Here is a 21,336-nt window from a genome sequence, read left to right as displayed (position 1 = left end):
AGCGAGGCCCGCGGCGCGCGGCGGCCCCCGAGCTCAGCGCGCAGCCTGCGGGCAGCCCGCGGGCCAGCCTGGCGGGCTCCGACGGCGGCGGCGGCAGCGCCCGCTCCAGCGGCATCAGCCTGGGCTACGATCAGCGCCACGGCAGCCCGCGCTCCGGCCGCTCGGACCCGCGTCCCGGCCCCGGGCCGCCGTCGGTGGGCAGCGCCCGCTCCAGCGTGTCCAGTCTCGGCTCCCGCGGCTCGGCCGGCGCCTACGCCGACCTGCTCCTGCCCGGCGCCGGCCCCGCGCCGACTCGCTCCCCGGAGCCTGCGGGGCCGACCCCCTTCCCTCTGCCTTCGCTGCAGCTGCCCGCGGGCCGAGAGGGCGGCCCGAGCGCGGCGGAGCGGCGGCTGGAGGCGCTGACCCGCGAGCTGGAGCGGGCGCTGGAGGCGCGCACGGCGCGGGACTACTTCGGTGAGCGAGCCCGGCCGCGCCGTCCTCCGCGCCCGGCCCGAGCCCCCCGGCGCCGTCGGGGTGGGCCGCGCGGAGAAAAGCGTGTCTTTGGCGGGGGGGGGGGGGGGGGGTGAGTGCGCGCCGCAGGGTCCGAGGTTTATTTAGAGCGGCGACTTCGCCTGTGAGTCTCCGGCCGAGGAAGGGGTTCTGGCCAAGTGAGTTGGTGCACTCACTGTTCTTCATTTGAGGAACCAGCCATGTCGGCCGGCCGGAATTAGCCGTTTTCGGATCATTTCTTCTTCATCCTTAGCGCTTGCCTCTGCTCATCCTGTATTGCGCTTTGTGATCGGCAGTGCAGGATCCCGCCGTGCTGGTGTTCCCGTAACCCCCAGCAGTGTGGGGAGTGGACAGGAGCAGGGAGGTGGACTGGGCCGGGTACCACGGGACCCTCCTGACCCGAAGCTTTGGTAATGGCAGTGACCGGGGGCAGAGTGTGTGAGGGAGGGGAAGCCCACCCTGAGGTGTAAGGGGGCCAAGCCGGTCACACTGGGCTGTCCTCGCTCTGGGCTGTGCAGCGTATATGGGCTGTTCGCAAAGGGAGTCCTGCTTCGCAGCAGTTGCAAAGCGCACCAGTCTCTTGACAGCCTCTGTTTCCCAGTCTGATCCTGGCCTCCCCATCCCTAAAGTTCTTTGGATAACTAGTAGGACTCTTAACTGCGGTCCCTCCCTCCCTTACGGATAAATGATAAATAAGGAGGAAGGCGGAGGCACCTGACTTTGAGCGGGCGGGGGTGGGAGTGCTTATCTTGCCCAGCAGGACAGAGGCTGCCCAGGGGTTTGTATCTTTCATGCATTCATTCCAGCCAGCAGCTCAGGACCGCCCTGAACTGGATCCTGAGGGAGGAGGAGGCTGTATGTGACAGACTAGGTGGGGGCATTCCGCGCAGGAGGAAGAATGTGGGCCAAGGGAGGCGAGTAAGGATGCGCTTTGTTCCACTCTGCGCCCAGGGTGACAACCTGGGAGGGCTCAGGTGTTCAAGGGAGTGTCTGGGCCACAGGGTCGGTCTGCCTTTGGGAGGGGGCTCGTCCGGAAGGGTTGCAGGCCCATCTGGAGAGTTGGGGTGAGAATGTGTGGTTTGGTAGGTCTTGCGGCTGCCAGTCGGGTGGCCTGGGAGCGCAGAGATGGGTCAGGAAGCTGTTGCCTCTCCTGCTGGGCAGGTGCCAGGAGCCGAAGCTGCTGTGGTCTTCTTAAGAAAACGACTCCTGTGCTCTCTCCAGGCGAAAATGCCTGTGTCCTGTCCCCCTGCACTGCAGGGCCCAGGGCGAGGTGGGTTCTGTGAGCCTCCGCAGCTGCTCATGGCTCTTTGTGTGAAGCTGAGGTGGCCAGACCAAGCAGGTAGTGGGAGAGTGAAGAGCTGAAGCTGGTGGGTCATCCTTTCTAAAGGGGCCCATGGGAGCCACGAGGAGTGGGAGGCGAGGGATGGTAGGTCTTTTTTCCAAGGGAAACCAGATCTAGGTAACATTTTCCTAATTTATAAAAATATGGGCAACTATCTGCTTGAATTGCTGATAACTTACTGCTGATAATTTGAGTTTTGGGAGCTCTAAAAAGGGGCAATTTCATCCAATTCAACTTGAATAATGCATAGTTCTGCAAAAGGAAGTTGGCAGGTAGCATGAGCTCAAAAGGGCTGTCTGATATTCTACATGCTCCGTGTGTTTCTTCCTCTGTGTGCCATCTCCCCTTCTCCTTGGCCCTGACACTTGCTGACCTCCTGGTCCCTCTCTCCGTTCATTGACATCTTTGGAACGTTCCCATGTCTCCTCACCAAGTTCCCCCGCCCTTAGCCAGCCAACAGCCTCGGGCTTCCGGAACATTTTTTTTTTTTTCCCCCAGAACCTCTAACTTTGGTGATCTTCCTCCCTTCTCTGGAGCCACCTCCTCCAAGGGCCACACCCTGTTTTTCCTTTCTCAGGCGGTCTTCAGTTCTGACTGCCACCTGGTCTCACTCTCTGGTTCCTCGAATCCCCTCTGCCCTGCAGACCCCTGACTCCGAATCAGTGCCCCAGCACCCTTTTTTGCTGTTATACCTGGGGTGGGGGGTGGGGTGATGGTCTTGACCCCCTGTGATCTTCTGGACACCACCCGTCGCCCTAAGCCTTGGTCCGTTCCCTCTTTTATTCCCTCAACAATCTTCCTGTCCCTCTGGCTCCTGCGCTTGCTTTCGACTTTGCGGAGAAAGTTGAGGTCCGCGGTTGCAGGCTGCCTGTTACCTCAGGGTGTCAAGTCCACGTCCAGAGCTGAGGACCACAGTCATTTCCCCTCCAGCCCCCAACTCCTCCACCTTCGGCTTTCCTCTTTCCACTGGCCCTTTTTCTTTGGTTATAAGGATATACAAAGCGTCTTCCATTAAAAAGAAAAGAAAAGAAACAAGGCGAGGAAGAAGCAAACCCACCTTTGTATGGCCACAAAGGCTCGCTGCATGCTCACCCTTCCCGCTTGGAGTCTCCCCTCAGCTGTCTGTCTCCCCTCATGGGACTGAGCCGACTCTTGCACGGGACCCTGGTGACGCCCAAGCCCAGCCGGTGTTTGCCAGGCCTTGGCCTCTCACTGTTACATCCTACAGGTGGAGTCTGCTCTCTCCAAAATGCTGTACTCCCTGAATTTTGTGTGGACTCTGTGCTCCTGGTTCTCTTTCTTCAGTGTCTTTTTATTAAAGTGATGCAAGCATGTATTTAGAAAAAAAAAGCAAAAAGAAGCAAAAATGAATCATACAGAGTCATAGCCTCCCCTCTTGTCCCGCCTCCCGTCCTGCTTCCCACGGGGCGACTGACTTCCACTCTTCACCACGGATTCTGGTAACTTAGGAAAGTGACAAGGTCAGGTGTTCGGAGTAGATGGGCAAGGGTAAGGGGGAGGCGGTTGGTCATTTTCACTTTAGAAAGATGAGTCTAGCAGCAGTTTGCCGGATGGACTGTTGGGCCGGGTGTTGAGGACGCTCTTGAAATGGCCTTTGGGATGAGAATTCGTGACGTTGAATCAGGCCAGTGGAAGTGAAGGGAAGGGAATGAAGTGGCAATTAGGGAACAGAGGAGCTGAGATTCAGCGTTGGAGGTGACGGAGAGGGTAGACCTAGATGCTCCCTGAAACCCAGCTACGCGCAAGTGCTGTTTCCCGAGCCGGAACCCGGAGGCAAGAGCAGTTTTGTGGGAAATCCAGAGCTCTGTTCCGGACCTGCAGTGGTCTGGGGCCAGCTGGGAGGTGGATCTGTGACTCAGGGGAGAGGTCTGGGCTGGGGCAGAGCGCCAGGAGCCCTCGGCAGGGGGTGAGGCGTTGAGCCGTGGGTGGGACCCCGGGGAGCCCGGGTACAGCCACATGTGGAGACCTGCGGGCCTGGTGTGTTTGGCGTCTGCATGTTCAAAACATGTAAGTTAGTAATTCATTTCAGGGTGGAAAGATTTCACATACAAATCTAGATTTCTAGCTGCTTTTGAAAATTTTGACCCCTTAGCAACTGTGGGCCTGCGTTCCCACCCAGTAGCCATCCACAGCCGAGGCTCTGTTCTCCATTCACCTGGGTAACCCTCAGCCGCCTTGACGTGTCTGCCTGGTTTTGAGGGCATCCGAGCTGGCCCTCCCTCCCCTGGGGAGGCCGAGGCATGGGAGGCCCAGGATAGTGCAGGGAGCTCCCACTAGGGCTGGGATGGGAGAAGAACCAGAAAGCTAGGTGTGGGTCAGATCCTGGAAAGGAAAAAGGAGGAGCCGGTCCACCTCTAGAGCAGGGTCAGGACGGAAAGCCTGGAGGTCTGCACAGTCAGGAGACGAATGAGTGTGGATTGAGCTTTCTTGACTTGGGGCAGCGCTGATGGGCGAGAGGCTCAGCGTGGTTAAATGCTAACAAGAGAGATCTGGGAGAAAGCAGGAGAGAGAAAGGGTGAGGGCAGCATGTCCTGGAACAGCCAGCAGACTTAGGGTCTAGAAGCCCATCTTCATGCCCTGGGGGGTGTGGGAGACCCTGGGTAACTGAAGGGGACTTCCGGGCTGGCGGCCCACGTTCTGGGTCCCTGGCATTGCTGGTCACCCTTTTCCTTACCTCCCCTTCCCTGCCTGCTGGGCACTGTGCTGCTAGGGGTGGTCCTCGATTCCATCCAGGAGTCCCAGATGCTTGCATGGCACCTTCCTCCCTGATTTCTTCTAGACCTTAGCTCAAATGCCAGCCTGTCACCGGGGCCTTCTCCTTCATCATCCTATTTAAAACTCACACACTCAGATAGATACTTAGTCAGCCCTGTTTTCCTCCATAGCACTTATTTACCTGTTGTCATCTGTCCCCCTCCACGGGCGCAGAGGCTCCTTGAGGCTGGGGACTTTCTTGGTGCATGGCGGAATCTCCAGCACCTCAACCATGTGGCAGCGCAGCAAGTTGACCGACGTGCTGGTTAAACAAGAGAATAGATTCACCTTCTGCTCCAGATGAGGAAAGCAGGGCTGGTGGGGGGTGGGGGGGCGTTCAGTGACCCTGCCCTGGTTGTGTCTGTGTGCTCTTTACTCTTTCTGGCTCAGAGACAGCGGAAAGGATTTTGTGTCAACCCAAGAACAGGTCACTGGTGAAGGGGCTCAGAATGACTTTCTAGTATTAACATGTCATTAATAGGGGAGCTTGGGTGGCTCAGTCGGTTAAGCATCTGCCTTTGGCTCAGGTCATGACCCCGGGGTCCTGGGATCGAGCCCCGCATTGGGCTCCTTGCTCAACGGAGAGCCTGCTTCCTCCTCTCCCTCTGCTGCTCCCCCTGCTTGTTCTGTCTCGCTCTCAAATAAATAAATAAATTCTTAAAAAAAAAAAGATTATTTATTGACAGAGAGAGAGCATGCGCACGAGCGCATGGGAGCAGGGGGAAGGGCAGAGGGAGAGGGAAAATCTCAAGCAGACTCTGCACTGAGCACGGAGCCCAACGTGGGGCTCGATCTCACCATCCTGAGATCATGACCTGAGCCGAAACCAAGAGTCAGACGCTTAACCGACTGAGCCACCCAGGCGCCCCGCGTGTCATTAACATTTTGCTGGCAAGGATGGTGCTGGTGAGCCCTGACTCTGTGCTGGGTACTCTCCTTACCTCTTTGAATCCTCACACAACCACAAGCACAAAACCCAGGATACCCGCCGTTAGTAACTGAGCGGTGGAGGCCTTGGCAAGTTCGTTCGCCCAAGGTCAGGCAGCGTCAGGACAGTCCTGGTGCTAACCTCGGCTCTCTCCTGCCTCTCCCCTTAGGCATCTGCATCCAGTGTGGGCTTGGCATCTACGGAGCAAGGCAGGCGTGCCAGGCCATGGGGAGCCTTTACCACACAGATTGCTTCACCTGCGACTCCTGTGGTAGGTCACCTCTTCCTTGGCCCTCTTGCGCCACGGACCCCCTTGCACCTAAGTCCCAAGCAGATGGGCCACCCAGCTCTGGCCCAGGTGGGGAGTGGAGGAGGCTGAGTTGTAGCCCCTTTCCTTCCGGGCCTGGACTGTTTGGGAGGCCCAGGCCCCTGGGGGGTATGCTGGGGCCTCGGGGAGGGAGGTGTGGAACCAGGGAGCAGAGGCTCCTGGCCATAGGGAAAGGCTGCCCCTGGGGCCCTCGGCACTGGGGCCTCCGTCCTGTGCAGGCTGCTGATGTCTCCTGGCTGCCTGGTGTGGGGCTGATACTTCTTTTCCTTGTAATTTACGTTTTCTCCCAATTTGACACACAGTATAAACTATAAATGTTATACTGTAACTAGACAAAGTTCTCAAAAGAAAAAAGTAGCTATTACCCCATCAGCCTAATAAATCTACACTCTTAATTCTACTACCGTTCCTTCAGGCTTTGTCCCCAAGCAAATGTCTTTCATTTATTTACACTAAGCATTTTAATGTTTTATTTTATAGAAGTGTAATTCATGCACAGTGTTAAGTCAGGTAGTCCCGAGAAGCTATTTTTGCAATAGCAAAAAACCGCTCATCTTTCCACTCCTGGTCCCATTCCCCAGCAGCAGCCGCTTGGTATTTTTTAGCAATTTCTAGAATCTAGTAGACACCTTCGTATCTGTAACATGCATACACTGCTCTTTTTTCTTTTCTTTTAAGATTTTATTTATTTATTTATTTATTTATTTATTTATTTATTTAGCGCAAGCAGGGATGTGTCACTTTTAGCCTTACTTTTGTTATGACAGATGAGGAACAGGTTCTTATACTGCCCGTTTCTCTTCCTTCCGTTTTCTCAGTGTACTCCCATCATAAATTGCAGTTAAGTCAGTAAACCAGATTTATGTTACTTTGACTATTTAAAAATTCACTGCAGAGCCAAGAATTATACTGTGATTACATCCCCCCCCCACCTTTTTTTTCCCCTTATAGTCTTTTACTTTTCCTGGAGTTTTTTCTTTCTTTTTTTAACCTTTTTTCCCCCTTGTATTGGCTTGTTTCATCATTATCTTCACTCCCCTCCCCACCCCCCGAGGCTCCATTATATAAGGCTTCCTACTGAATTTCCATTGGAAGCCTCTCAGTCTGAGTTGGTTGTCCTCTGGACCCCTGTGGAGTGCCCATTCTGTGTCTTCCCATGTATACTCCATGAATTGAATCCACTATTTCCTGGAAGCTTTTAGCTGGGCATGACAGAGAAGCTGCTGAGGAGGCTTAAACTTGGAAAATATTTTTTGGCTTAATGAACTGGGAGCCCAGAGATAGTGCTGGCTTCAGGTTGGGATTGATCTAGTGCCTCAGGCCCTATGAGTAGCTTGGCTGGGTTTCCCTTGGGTTTGGCTTTTTCCTTAGGGCAACTTCTCTTATGGTGGTAAAATGTCTGAGACTTCTATGATACCCCACTAGTCTGGAGGAAGAGGGGACATCTCTTCTAGTTACGTTTTTAGAAACTTCTTTCCCAGAAAGCACCTAGCAAATATCTTTTTGTATGTCATTGGCCAGAGCATCGCACACATCCATTCCTGAACCAGTTTCTTGAGTGGTGGGGAGAGCTATGATTGACTGACTTGCCTGAGTCTCTGAATAATACTGTAATAAGGGAAGAGGAGTTATCTTTATACTAGTCAAGCCCATCCATGGATAATGGGAGTGGATTCAGGTTTCCCTTGAATGAACCAGGTTGTCTGAGGTAAGGTTGGATACTGAATAACTTGGAGGAGAAGGAAGGAATCAAAGCTGTGAAGTGCTGCCTACAAGATTTTGCTATCGTTCTCTAAGAAAGGGCACATGAGGGGCGCCTGGGTGGCTCAGTCGGTTAAGCAACTGCCTTCGGCTCAGGTCATGATCCTGGAGTCCCTGGATCGAGTTCCGCATCGGGCTCCCTGCTCGGCAGGGAGTCGGCTTCTCCCTCTGACCCTCCCCCCTCTCGTGTGCTCTCTCTTTCTCATTCTCTCTCTCAAATAAATAAATAAAATCTTAAAAAAAAAAAAATTAAAAAAAAAAAAAAGAAAGGGCACATGGGAGGTCAGTGTTCTGAATTCTGCTATGTCTGAAATGCCTTTATTCTACTCTCATACTAGATTTGGAATGGATTTCCAAATTTGAAACAATTTTCACTCAACCTTTTATTTTTTTAGAGATTTTATTTTTAAGTAATCTCTACATCCAACATGGGGCTTGAGCCTACAACCCTGAGATTAAGAGTCCTACTCCCCGAGGGCTAAGCCAGCCAGGCACCCCTCCCTCAGCATTTTGAAGTCATGGTTTCATCTTCCAGCAGCCACTGTCGTGGCTACGTTCTGATGCCATCCTGATTCGCGTTTGTGTGTGTTTGATCCAGGTTTTCCTTTGGGGAGCTCTTGGGAGGAGGACTGTCATGTTGCACAAATCCTGGCTATATTGGCGTCTGGAAATGGCCGTGTTCTGCACACGGTGGCGCCATTTACGTAGATCTAACGCAGTGGTGCTTCTGACGTCGTACAATACAGAAGCCTGACTTAGGATATCTTATTTGTGTTTGGTGTAGGCTTTTAGCCATTGTGGGTGCACTGGGCACACACAGAGCCCTCTTGGACTGGAGACTTGCCCCCTCAGTTCTGGGAATTTTTTTTTTTTTTTTTTTTTTGGTACTATTTATTTTATTCCCGTCTTTTTTTCCTCCGGAACTGAATTCACCAGTGTTTAATCAAGATAATGCATTCTGTCCAAGTTGAGTTTATTTGAAGAATCCTAGGGTGGATTCACATTAAAAAATTCATTAATGTAGGCGCGCCTGGCTGGCTCAGTCAATAGAGCATGCGACTCTTTTTTTTTTTTTTTTTAAGATTTCATTTATGTATTTGAGAGAGAGAGCTAGTGAGAGAGAGCATGAACAGGGGGGAGGGAAAGGGAGAAGCAGACTCCCCATTGAGCAGGGAGCCCAATGCGGGGTTTGATCCCAAGGCCCTGGGATCATGACCTGAGCTGAAGGCAGAGGCTTAAATGACTGAGCCTGGACCCAGGTGCCCCTGAAGATTCAGGTCTTTTATCAATTTGGGGAAGATCTCAGCTATTTCATTTTCAAAAGTTGCTTCTCTCCCATTCTATTATTTATTTCTAGAACTCAAATTAGGAGTATTAGACTTTCTCATTCTTTTGTGTCTTTTTTTTTTTTAAAGATTGTATTTATTTATTTGAAAGAGAGAGAATAAGCGGAGGGGGGAGGGGTTGGGCAGAGGGAAAGGGAGAAGCGGGCTCCCTGCTCAGAGCCAGATGTGGGACTCCATCCCAGGACCCTGGGATCATGACCTGGGCTTAACCAACTCAGCCACCCAGGTGCCCCTCTGTTGTGTCTCTTAATCTCTTCCTCTCATATTATCCATTTCTCTGTCTCCCATTCTGTTTAATTTCCTCAGATCTGTCTTCCAGAAACTAGAATCCAGATCATTCATTTTCTTCTCTTCAGCTGTGTTTAATCTCCTATTGAACTCTTTCATTGAGTTTTTCATTTCATTGATTGGATTTTTTTTTTTTTCTAGAAGTTCTCTTTGGTCCTTTTTTCAAATCTGCTTCAACATTTTTGATGGTGTCTTGCTTTTTATCAAGATTGAAAATATATGAAGAGTGTAAAACATACTAATCTTGAGTGTATTACAGCTTAATACATTTGTACCTGTCTATGTGCCCATGTAATCACCATTCAGATCAAGGTATAGAACATTTCCATCACCCCAGAAGATTACCTTATGTCCCTTCCAGTCATCAGTACATGACTTTTAAGCTGTACTGATGATCACCATAATTTGGTGATTATAAATAAAACTGTTGTGAGTATTGTGTCTATGTCCCCTGACAGATCTTTATACTTATTTTTCAAGATTTTATTTATTGTATTCATTTTTTTAAAGATTTTTTATTTATTTATTTTGACAGAGACAGTGAGAGAGGGAACACAAGCAGGGGGAGTGGGAGAGGGAGAAGCAGGCTTTCCGCTGAGCAGGGAGCCCGATGTGGGGCTTGATCCCAGGACCCTGGGACCATGACCTGAGCCGAAGGCAGACGCTTAACAACTGAGCCACCCAGGTGCCCCTATTAGTGAGATTTTAATGGGAATTTCTCTGATGAGTAGTGGAGACTCATATACCTTTTTATGTCTGTTGGCCATTTGAATGCCTTTGTTTGTAAAATGACTGTTGAAGTCTTTTGCCCATTTCTAAATTGGGTTGTTTGACTTTTATTGATTTCTAGGAGTTCTGTATGCATCTTGGATACCGAGTTCTGTGTTGGATATATGTGTTGTAAATTCTTTTCCTAACCTATTCTTGCTTCATTACCTTCTTAATGATGTCTTCTGATGAAGAGAAATTCTTAGTGAAGTCCAATTTATCTTTGTTTGTTTTCAGTTACCGCTTTTAACGTCCTGTCCAAGAAGTCTTTGTAGTCTCAGGTTTTGGACATCTGTTTTTATTTTGTAAGCATATTAAATACTCGTATTCTGTATCCAATAATCCTAATATCTAATGTCTTTGAAGTCCTACTTCAATTGTTTATTGTTTCTCCTCACTCTTGGCCATGATACCTTATTTCTTCACATGTTTTCATCATTTTTGATTGTGGAGGTCTGTCTGTGGGAATTGGGTGAGGTCTGTATAGAGGGGGATTTTCCCAGGGCGTATTTTCAAACTTTAGTAAGAAAAGTTTTAAACTTGAATGGGGGCAAAATTGTTTTTCTCTTATGAGTATTTTGACTCATGGACTTTTTTTCATGACATGTTTTGCAGTACAGTCCTTACTCTTTTTGATGCACAAATTTGGCCAGAGGAGGTCCTTTTGGGTTGGTCCCTGTGCCCTTTTGGCAAGTCTCCATTGGTCTTCGAGCACTTCTTTACTGTGGCACAAAATGTTTCAAGTTTATCTTTGTGTGTGTGTGTAACTGAGTTCAATTTACAGATGGTACAGCAAACAGATCGTAAGTATATAGTTCAAAGACTTTGGATACATGTATATGTTTATGTATCTCATACCCCTAACAAGGATACAGAAAAATTTAAACACCCTAGGAACTCTAATCTTGCCCTTTTTTAGTTGATGCCCAGTATTTCCCATCACATCTGCCCAATCAGTGTTCTGATTTCTACCACCATAGATTAGTTTTGTCTCTCCTAGAACTTCATATAAATGAAGTCGTAGATTATATACTATTTTGTGGCTTATTTTTTTTATTTTTATTTTTTGCTAAACATGTTACTTTTTTTAAGTCCCTGTGTCTTTTTTAAATGATTTTATTTATTTATTTATTTATTTTAAAAACTTTTACTTATTTATTTGACACAAGAGAGAGAGCACAAGTAGGGGCAGTGGGAGAGGGAGAAGCAGGCTTCCCACCGAGCAGGGAGCCCGATGCGGGGCTCGATCCCAGGACCCTGGGACCATGACCTGAGCCGAAGGCAGATGCTTAATGACTGAGCCACCCAGGCACTCCTACAGATTTTATTTTTAAGTGATCTCTACACCCAGCGTGGGGCTCAGGCTTAGCCCCAAAATCAAGAGTCGCCAGCTAGGCGCCCCTAATCCACATATTATTAGTAGCTCACTCCTTTTTATTGCCGAGTAGGATTTTATTGTATGAATCTACCACAAGTTGTGGTAGATTCACACACTGATAGATTGTGCTGTGAACATTCTCGTATAGGTCATTTGTGGACAAATGTTTTCATTTCTCTCTTGGGTAAATTCCAAGGAGTGGAATTTCTGGGTCATAGGCTAAGTGTATGTTTAACTTCGTAAGAGATTGCCATACTTTTCCAAAGGGGTCGTGCCATTTTCATACTCCCACTAGAAATGTTAGGGATGTATTATTCTACATGTTTGCCAACAATTGGCGTTTTCGTCTTTTTAATTTTAGCCATTCTAATGGATGTGAAGTGGTATCTTGGGTTTTAATTTGCCTTTCCCTGATGACTAATAAGGTTGAGCTGCTTTTTGTCTGCTTCTTGGCCATTTATATCTTCTTTTATGAAGTCTGTTCAGGTCTTTGGCTCAGCTTTTGAATTGAGAGTTACTTTAAGTCTTTTATTATTTAGTTGTAGGAATATATATATTCTGAGTACAAGTCCTTTTCAGATGTATGTTTTGTGAATATTTTCTCATAGTACTTTTTTTTTTTAAGTGGGTTCCAAGCCCAGCATGGAGCCCAGTGGGCTTGAACTCATGACCCTGAGATCAAGACCTGAGCTGAGATTAAGAGTCAGACACAACTGACTGAGCCACCCAGGCGCCCCTAGTTTCTTCTTTCTTTCACTCTTTCTTTCTTTCTTTCTCTTTCTTTCTTTCTTTCTTTCTTTCTTTCTTTCTTTCTTTCTTTCTTTCTCGCTCTCTTTCTTTCTCTCTCTCTCTCTCTTTCTTTCTAAGATTTTACTTATTTATTTGACAGAGAGAGACAGCGAGAGAGGGAACACAAGGAGGGGGAATGGGAGAGGGAGAAGCAGGCTTCCCGCCAAGCAGGGAGCCTGATGCGGGGCTCGATCCCAGGACCCTGGGATCATGAACTGAGCCGAAGGCAGACGCTTAACGACTGAGCCACCCAGGCTTCCCGCCCCTATTTTCTTACAGATAATTTAAAAATATATTTAATGATATCTGTATCTATCTATATATTTTTAAGTTTATTTATTTTTTTTAGTTATCTCTATACCTAATGTGGGGCTTGAACTCACACCCGGAGATCAAAAGTCACATGCTCCACTGACTGAGCCAGCCAGGTGCCTCTTAGGTTTCTCATTTTTATGTTTAAGTTGATAACCCACTTCATATTATTCTTTTTTTTTTAAGATTTTATTTATTCATTTGAGTGCAAGAGTGTGAGAGAGAGAGCACGAGCTGGGAGGGGGGATGTGGCAGAGGGAGAGGGACAAGCAGACTCCCCGCTGAGCAGGGAGCCTGACATGGGGCTCATTCTCAGGACCCCGAGATCATGACCTGAGCCAAAGTCAGACGCATAACTGACTGAGCCACCCAGGCGCCCCTCATAATATACTTTTGTGTATAGTGTGAGGTGAGGAATTGAGTTTCATTTTTGTTCCGTATTTCTTTTTTTTTCTCCACTTGTCACAGCACCATGTGCTGAAAAGAGTTTGCTTTCCCACTTGTGTGTTTATTGAAATATTTATGGGCCTATTTTTGCACTCTCTTCTGTTTCACTGATCTTTCTGTCTTTCCTTACCCCAGTGTTACACAGTCTTGATTACTTGAAGTCTTCAGATAGGTAGTGTAAGTCTTCCAGCATTGTTGATCTTTTGCAAGATTATTTGGCTATTCTAGGTTCTTTGTATTTTTATATAAATTTTAGAATTGGAAGTCAGCCCTCAACACAAGGGTTTGAAAGAAGACAAAACAAACAAATTAGAATTGGCATGTCAGTTACCACAAAAAAAATAAGAATGCTGGGATCTTAATTGCGTGGCATTGAAGTCTAGATCAATTTGGGGAGAATTGACATCAGGATGTTTGAAGCCATGAAGATGATTGTCAAGGACTGAGATTTTCCTCCCTACTTGTAAGCTGACATGTTTATCTGCCACTGTTCCGCTGATGCTGAATGAAGACATGAGCCCCCTGGGGCAGAGCCTTATAGCCCTGCAGACAGGATGAGCTTCACCTCTGAATCATGCTGCATGCCCTCAAGTCCCGCAGGGGTGATGCAGAGGGGCCCCGGTGGATGCTGCACATGTAGTCGGTCTGTGTCAAGGCTAGGGAACCCTGAACTGAGGGAACCCTGATGTTTTATAACGGGCAGTCAGCAAAGCTCTCTGACCCTTGTTTCTGAGGAACACATTAGCTGTATTATAATGGACAGCAGACAAAACCTGCTTTCTACTTCAAAGGGAGATAAGCTAGCTCTGTCTTCTAAGCAGTGTGTTTCACAAATGTCCTCGGAGAGGTAATTCAGAACGAACACTGCCGGTCCTCGGTAAGATGGGCAGAAATGTGAGAGTCTCAGCAGAGAGCGGTCTTCCAGCAGTATAGCGCTCTCTTTACAGAGGTCTTTTGAAATTTCTCTCAGCCAAGTCTGGTTTGGCAGGGTGAGGGTCACACACGTCTTTTATTAAATTTATCTCTCAGAATTTTGCAGGGCTTTTGGGATGCTATTAGGAATGCAGTTTTAAAAATTCCAAGTTCATTTTCCCACCACTTGTTATTGCAATATACAAAGATACTTGGTTTTCACCTTCTGACCACCTATCCTAGAATCCTGATAAACTCATTTATTAGTTCTTTTTTTTTTTTTAATTTTTAAATAGATTTTATTTATATATTTGACAGAGAGAGACACAGCGAGAGAGGGAACACAAGCAGGGGGAGTGGGAGAGGAAGAAGCAGGCTTCCTGATGAGCAGGGATCCCGATGTGGGGCTCGATCCCAGGACCCTGGGATCATGACCCGAGCTGAAGGCAGACGCTTAACGACTGAGCCACCCAGGCGCCCCTCATTTATTAGTTCTAGTAGGGTTTTTTTTTTAAGATTTTATTTATTTACTTGGGAGAGAGAGCACTAGAGAAAGTAAGCATGAGTTAGGGGTAAGAGGGAGCAGGAGAAGCAGGCTCCCCGCTGAGCAGGGATCCCGATGCGGGGCTCGATCCCAGGACCCGGGATCATGACCTGAGCTGAAGGCAGATGCTTAACCGACTGAGCCACCCAGGCGCCCTGTGTTTAATTTAAAAAAAAAATTTATTATTAGCACAGTAATAACCTAATATTAAAGGGAAATGTTAAAATTTGCCCATGATCTGCTTCTCATCTGTTGGAGGCGAGTCCTGAGAAATGGAAACGGGGGCCCCATCCCCGGGTTCCAGTGGCCCACGGACCCCCTTCTCGATCCTTGTCCTTGCAGGCAGACGACTTCGAGGGAAGGCGTTCTACAACGTGGGTGAGAAAGTCTACTGCCAGGAGGACTTCCTGGTGAGTCAGAGCTGGGTGCCCGGCCGGCGCCATGGGTGGGAGCAGGGGAGGCAACCCTCCTGCTTCACATGGAGGCCTGGGGCCAGGAGGCAGGTGCCGGCTGGGCAGCCAGGGCCCCTTTGTCACATGACCTTCCGGATCCTCTGTCCCCTCTCAGTACTCCGGGTTCCAGCAAACAGCTGACAAGTGTAGCGTGTGTGGACACCTCATCATGGAGATGGTGAGAACCTCCCCCAGACTCCTGGAGCCCCTCTGCCACGGGTGGTCTTAGGACCCCACCCTTTCACCTGTTGCAGACCTGCCAAGGGCTCAGAACCAGAGCCTCTTCCGGGGGCTGTGCTGAGCCTTCCATCTGCACTGACCCTTCAGTGCCTCCCACCCCCAGATCCTGCAGGCCCTTGGGAAGTCCTACCACCCAGGCTGTTTCCGGTGCTCAGTGTGCAACGAGTGCCTGGACGGGGTGCCCTTCACCGTGGACGTGGAGAACAACATCTACTGCGTCAGAGACTATCACACGTGAGTAGCCAGCGTGGGGGCCGGGGGGGGGCAGGTGGGACTCCCGCCGTGTCTCCTGCCTCCCCCGGAAGCAGTTTTCCAACTGGCCTGTCTTCTCTCCATTCTTGGCCTTGCCACTTCCAGCCTCCCCTGGTGTGGGGGCAAGGCATGGATCTCTGCCTTGAGCCCTCTCTTGCATGATTCAGCCACCAGCCGTCTCTTTCCTCTCCTTGCCTTTGCCTGCATGTTCCCCCTCCTAGTGGGGGCGGGAGGACTCTCCTGGCTGCCCCACCCACATCTGCCTCTCTGCTCCCAGTGGCAGGCTAGGCCTCTTCCGCCTGGGGTGGGGGCTTGGGGTCTCTGCGGCCATCCTTTCCCTGCCTGTCTGGTATCGCTGTGATGAGCAGCCAATCCTTTCTCCCCTGCTGGGGCTCCAGGCCTGGCCCTCTGAGCTCTGGTCCCGTGCTACTGCCTTGCATGGGGTGGGTGCCCTGCACAGATCCCTGGAACTCCGTGTGCAGCCAGGCTTTGCAGGGGTCTCGGCGAGGGGAGGCCCAAACCTGGACATTAGGGGATAGGGAACTCACAGGGAGTGTGAGGGAGAGGGGAGGGAGAACCTGAAGCCATCCTGGAGGAGGTGATGGGGTGGATGTGAATTGGGGAGCCAGATAAAAGGCCAAGAAGGCACCACAGAGGCGGTGCCCAGCCCAGTGTGTCCACACAAGGAAAGGGGTCCTGATGCTTGGGCCATGTCAAGGGGCTACTGTGGGTGGGTCTGCCTCGCCGCTCTTGGCCTCTCGCCACTCAGCTGGTCACTTCTGGTTTCCTTTATTCCTCCAGGGTTTTTGCACCAAAATGTGCCTCCTGTGCCCGTCCTATCCTCCCTGCACAGGTAGGAACCACTCACTGGGAGATGATCAGGTGCTTGGCCCAGCCCGGCCTCAGCCTGCTTCTGCTCAGGTTGGCCCCAGGTCTTGGGAGGGATGAGCAGATGCTCCTGTCCCATATCCCTCAGGCCCATAAGTGCCCACGAGTCCCTGCATGAGTTAGAAATGGTGGCCCTCAGCTTCATTGCCCATGGACAGAAGGATCACTCCCAGGGTCTGTCAGCGGTGCAGGGTGAGGTGGTGGGGGGGGGCAGGCGAGGGAAGGATGCAGTCCGGGCAGGAGACATCCTCGGGTGGCGTGGCTCTCAGCATGGGATAAGGCCTCAGGATAAGTCCACACACCTCAGCTGGTATAGCCTTATGTCCCCAGCTCCTGCCAACTTCTCGTGACTCAAAACAACACAGTCACCTTCGCACCTAAGCACATTCTGCTTCCACTGCCTAGAACTGCCTTTGTTACGGCCCCCTTGGGTAACTCATTCATTTTGCAAATCTTAGCTCGGGTGTCACTTTCTCCAGAAAGCCTTCCCTGATTCTCCAAGGCCTCCTATGTACCCTGGGGAAGCAGGCCTGGCCATGGTCTTTCCTGACTGCAAAGAACGGAACAGAACGTGTGTACACACACTGACACCCACGTGACCGCTCTCGCGGATGCGTGTGCGTGCTGTCGTGAGGCGTAGCTGCGGGAGGATGTCCGGGCATGTGTCCCGCCCATGGAAGCAGCAAAGTGGGCGTGAATGCACGTCTGCCGTGCCAAGACCGTGTTGTGTAGGTGTGTGCGCCTCAAACCCCAGTGTGCTGATTGTGTGCAAACCCCATCTCATCCTCCAGGGCTGTGAGACCACCATCCGTGTGGTGTCCATGGACAGAGACTACCACGTGGAGTGTTACCACTGTGAGGTGAGCCTGGGGCCCCCGGGAATGCTGGTGGCTGGGGCAGCCCCCCTCCACCTGGAGCTCCTTTTCTCTGGGTTCTGTGGGCCCACCTCCTCCTTTATGATTCTGCCCCATTCGCCCCGCCCTCCCCAGGGAGCCCTCTCCCTTCTCCCCAAGATATGTTCTCAGCCCCTATTTCCCATTCAGTCACCTATTTATTGAGGATTTACAGTGTGTGGGGTGCTGGGGGTGTACAGAGAATAAAAATAAGGAGTCCCCCCTCTTATGGCAGCGATGAGTGCTCGCGCAGTATCCGTATAGGGTCACCATTGCTATCAAGGTGACTTGTCAGGGTACATAGGAGGCCTTGGAGAATCAGGGAAGGCTTTCTGGAGAAAGTGACACCCGAGCTAAGATTTGCAAAATGAATGAGTTACCCAAGGGGGCCGTAACAAAGGCAGTTCTAGGCAGTGGAAGCAGAATGTGCTTAGGTGCGAAGGTGACTGTGTTGTTTTGAGTCACGAGAAGTTGGCAGGAGCTGGGGACATAAGGCTAAACCAGCTGAGGCGTGTGGACTTATCCTGAGGATGGTGGAGAATGATCGAGAAGGGTGACACGATGGCATGACCATTTTTGGAAAGGGTGCTCTTTGCCATGCAGAGAATGAATAGAGGAAGAGGGCGTGGGGCTGGGGTTCCCTGAGGAGGCCGGTGGAGTCAAGGTTGTGGTCCTGGGTTCAGGGTAGAACACTGAGTTGTGTGATGGTCAGGTAGTTAAAAGGGACTGGACTTGGGCCATGACTGGACGGGGCAGTTTGGGGGTTAGGAGTTGTCCATTAGGGCTCCAGAAGAGAGTGAGGGCGAGAGGTGGAAGGGAGAGAGGCTCTAATTTGGGACACTGGGGACATCTGGGTGGAGATGTCCTTGGGGCAGCTAGACATGCTGTCTCAAAGACTCTGTCCTTGGGGCAGCTAGACGTGCTGGAATTTAAAGACTCTGGCTGCAAGTGTAGGAATTTGGGAGTCGTGGACACACATAGCCCTCTCCTCTCTGATACTCTGCCCTGTGGTTTCTCATTGCCTTGGCCTCCCCAGATTCTCAATGCACGGAGAACAGTGGGCCCTCTTTGGGCAGCCTGGACAGTCTCTTCAGGTAGTAAGTTGGGGCAGTTGTAGGGCTCACCTCACGAATCTCCCTTCTCTCAGAGATCACTGACCTGCCTTGTCTGTCATCCGGGGTCTGAGAATCAGTGTTTCGTATCTTTTACCTGGTTTTTCATTGTTAAAGGTAGGATGGGAGATTCAGTCCTTGTTACTGTCATGGCTGGACACCGAGTCTCATCATGAACATGTAGGTGAAGCCAGGGGAGTGAATGAAGTCTTCCAGAGAGAGCTGTGGGGGCAGGAGCGGGGGCTCAGGATAGCCCAAGGAACACCAATGTTTAGGGGGTGCATGGAAGCAAAGCAACCATACGGGGAGGCCGAGAATGAGTGAACGGAGGTAGGAGAGAAACTGAGAAAAGCACGTTGGGTTTAGGGCCCCAGTGAAAAGCGGTGTCCATGAGAAATCTTCAGTAGCAGTCAAGGGTCTGTTTGGAACCAGGTGGCCTCAGGTGGGGCAGGTGGCCCAGTGGGAACTGGGATCCTGCTGGGGGACCAGGGAAGGAGGAACAGAAGCCAGCATGGCCTACAGAAGGGCCACAGTGTCCCCTCTGACGTAACAGAGCATCCTGTCTGCTTCCTGGGGACGACCGCTAAGCACAGGGAAGGTTGATGCTGAGAGCCAACGAACAAGGTGAGCTTCAGGTGATGCACAGCCAGAGCCTCGGGGCTGCTGGCTGTGCAGGCCCTTTTGCTCGGCCCCTCTCTGGAGCGTGGTGGTTAGTGGTGGGGCCCGGTCAGGGTCCGGTGGCAGGACAGGGACATTCCTGGAATGTGACTTGTGTGGAGCGGGGCAGGTGTTGGTCTCAGGGCCTCGGGGAACAAGTGTCAAAGCAGGTTAGCTCTGGATGTGGTGAGAGTGTGACCGAAGGGGTCTCCTTGGGCTGGGGCGCAGAGGAAGGAAGAAGCTGGGCAGTTGGCCTTGCCCCAGTCCTGACAGTGCACCCTCCATGCTGCCCTTCCCGCTTCTTGCCAGTCATTTACTGAGGTCCAGTAAGAATCTCACCACTTGTTAACACAGAGACAATTAGCCTATAAAGTATACTGCAGTGGGAAAACGGTAAGGTACAGGACAGAAAACACAACTCCTTGTTTACTGATCTCTCTCGATTTTTCTCTTCCATCTCTTAAGGTGCTGGGGTCAGGTATCTGACCTACCCGCCTCCCCCAGTCACCAGTGACCCTTGTGTGGTAGGATCCAGGAGACACTTCTCAGTTGTCAGTGTCCTGACCTCTCGGTGGCTTTCTGCACGCTGACCCTCCCTCCGTGACTCTCTTCACTGTTTCTTTAGGACCATCCATTTTTGGTTTTCCTAATTTTTATTTTCCCCTCAAATCCCTCTGGCTCAGGTCTTCCTCTACTTTCCGCTTCATGTGGGAGCCTCTGCGGCTCAGCTGTGGGTCCGCTTCTCTTTTCTAGTTATCTGCACTCCCCAGGGAGACATAACCTGTTGTTTGTTGAGATTTTATTTATTGCAGAGAGAAAGAGTGAGCAGGGGGAGGAGCAGAGGGAGAGGGACAGGCAGACTCCCCGGTGAGCGGGAGCCACATGCGGGGCTCCATCTCACCACCCTGAGATCATGACCTCAGCCAAAATCAAGAGTCGGAGGCTCAACTGACTGAGCCACTCCGGCGCCCTAATCGGTTGTTGTTAAAAGCCATCACATTTCTGGGCGCCTGGGTGGCTCAGTTGGTTAAGCGACTGCCTTCAGCTCAGGTCACGATCCTGGAGTCCCGGGATCGAGTCCCGGGATCGAGTCCCGCATCGGGCTCCCTGCTCGGCAGGAAGTCTGCTTCTCTCTCTGACCCTCCCCCATCTCATGCTCTCTCTCTTTCATTCTCTCTCTCAAATAAATAAATAAAAATCTTTAAAAAAAAAAAAAAGCCATCACATTTCTGGGCTGATGCCCCTGTGGACTGCCCAGCCCTCCTGCAGATTCCAGCAGATTCCAGGCTGGTGTCCGGCTATTTGGGAGTCTAAGGGGCAGCTCCGGTTGGCTGTGGCCGACCCTGGGCTCCAGATCCCCCGCCCCCAAAGCCAAAGTCCTTAGGCAGTTGCGCGGGGCGGGGCAGAGATCCGCCACACCCCATTACTCTCCTGTGCCCCCCTCGCTGACTGTGGGGTTGGGGCTGTGTTCTTCCCTAGGACTGCGGGCTGCAGCTGAGCGGGGAGGACGGACGCCGCTGCTACCCCCTGGAGGGCCACCTGCTGTGCCGCCGCTGCCACCTGCGGCGCCTCCGGCCCGGCCCCCTTCCCTCACCTGCCGTGCACGTCACGGAGCTCTGAGCGCCGAAGGGGAGCCCCGCTGGGGCCGCGCGTGCGTGTGCGTGCGTGTGCGTGTCCGTGCGTGCGTGTGTGAGAGAGCGCGCCCGGGCGGGATGGGTGACCAGGTCAGTGTCGCAGCTCCGTGTCCCGGGGGCGCGGCTGCCCCGCTTCCCCCCCCCCACCCCCCACATGCCACCGAGCTGTCGTCCAAGGGGCCGGCCCCGGGGCGGAGCTGCTTCTATTTATTCACCGTCTGTGCCTCCTCCCGCCGCTTCCTTCCTTCCCGGCCCTGCCTGGCCCCCCCCCTCCCCGCCCCACGCCGGCCTTCCGTTCCCGGGCCCCTGCGCCCCGCGGCCTCGGGCCGGCTCCCAGACCGCGTGCAGGGGCGCGGGGTGCAGGGCCGCGTTCCCCCTTCCTCCCACTGGCCCCCCGTTTCCCGGTTCAGAAGGGGCCCCGTCTCAGACCTCTCCTGGGGGGTCGGGGGTGGTCTGGCAGGCGGGGGTTGGCGGAGGGCACGCGTGTTTGCGTGTCTCATAAGAGCCTTTGGTGGGTGGGAAGGGTGTCCTGTGCGGGTGGGGTCACAGGAGGGAGTGAAGAATGACACCCTTAGGGAGCGGGGGCCTGCCAAGGAGCCCTGCCTTTGGCCACAGTGGGATTGGTCACCGGGATTCTGATGGGTGTTTTCAGCCACCATCCCGCCCGGGTCTCCCCATCCCTGGCTCCTGGCTTGGGGACCACCCCTCCCTCCGGCCTCCTCCGCTCGCCATCCTTCAGCCTTGGGAAAAGAACCTTCTCACGCAAATTCCAGCCACAGGGCTCTCGGTCAAGAGAGACCA

The 21,336-nt window shown here is 51.7% G+C and overlaps 1 protein-coding gene across 1 annotated transcript in view; it reads left to right on the top strand.

Moving 5' to 3' along the window:
- The window catches only part of LOC110590230 (WT1 interacting protein), a 21,718-nt gene extending 885 nt beyond the window's left edge, over positions 1–20,833 (top strand). The window contains exons 2-9 of the mRNA XM_044911387.1: positions 3–453; positions 5,704–5,805; positions 14,750–14,817; positions 14,975–15,037; positions 15,203–15,333; positions 16,153–16,204; positions 17,031–17,099; positions 20,381–20,833. Of these exons, the coding sequence (XP_044767322.1) occupies positions 3–453; positions 5,704–5,805; positions 14,750–14,817; positions 14,975–15,037; positions 15,203–15,333; positions 16,153–16,204; positions 17,031–17,099; positions 20,381–20,521 (1,077 nt within the window). The 3' untranslated portion in view covers positions 20,522–20,833. The remainder of the gene's footprint in view (positions 1–2; positions 454–5,703; positions 5,806–14,749; positions 14,818–14,974; positions 15,038–15,202; positions 15,334–16,152; positions 16,205–17,030; positions 17,100–20,380) is intronic.
- Positions 20,834–21,336: the final 503 nt, after the last annotated feature.

Source organism: Neomonachus schauinslandi, chromosome 16, assembly GCF_002201575.2.
Source record: "Neomonachus schauinslandi chromosome 16, ASM220157v2, whole genome shotgun sequence".
Taxonomy (NCBI): Eukaryota; Metazoa; Chordata; class Mammalia; order Carnivora; family Phocidae; genus Neomonachus; species Neomonachus schauinslandi.
Note: the sequence above shows the minus strand (reverse complement) of the source record. Positions and strands in the feature narration are given on the sequence as shown.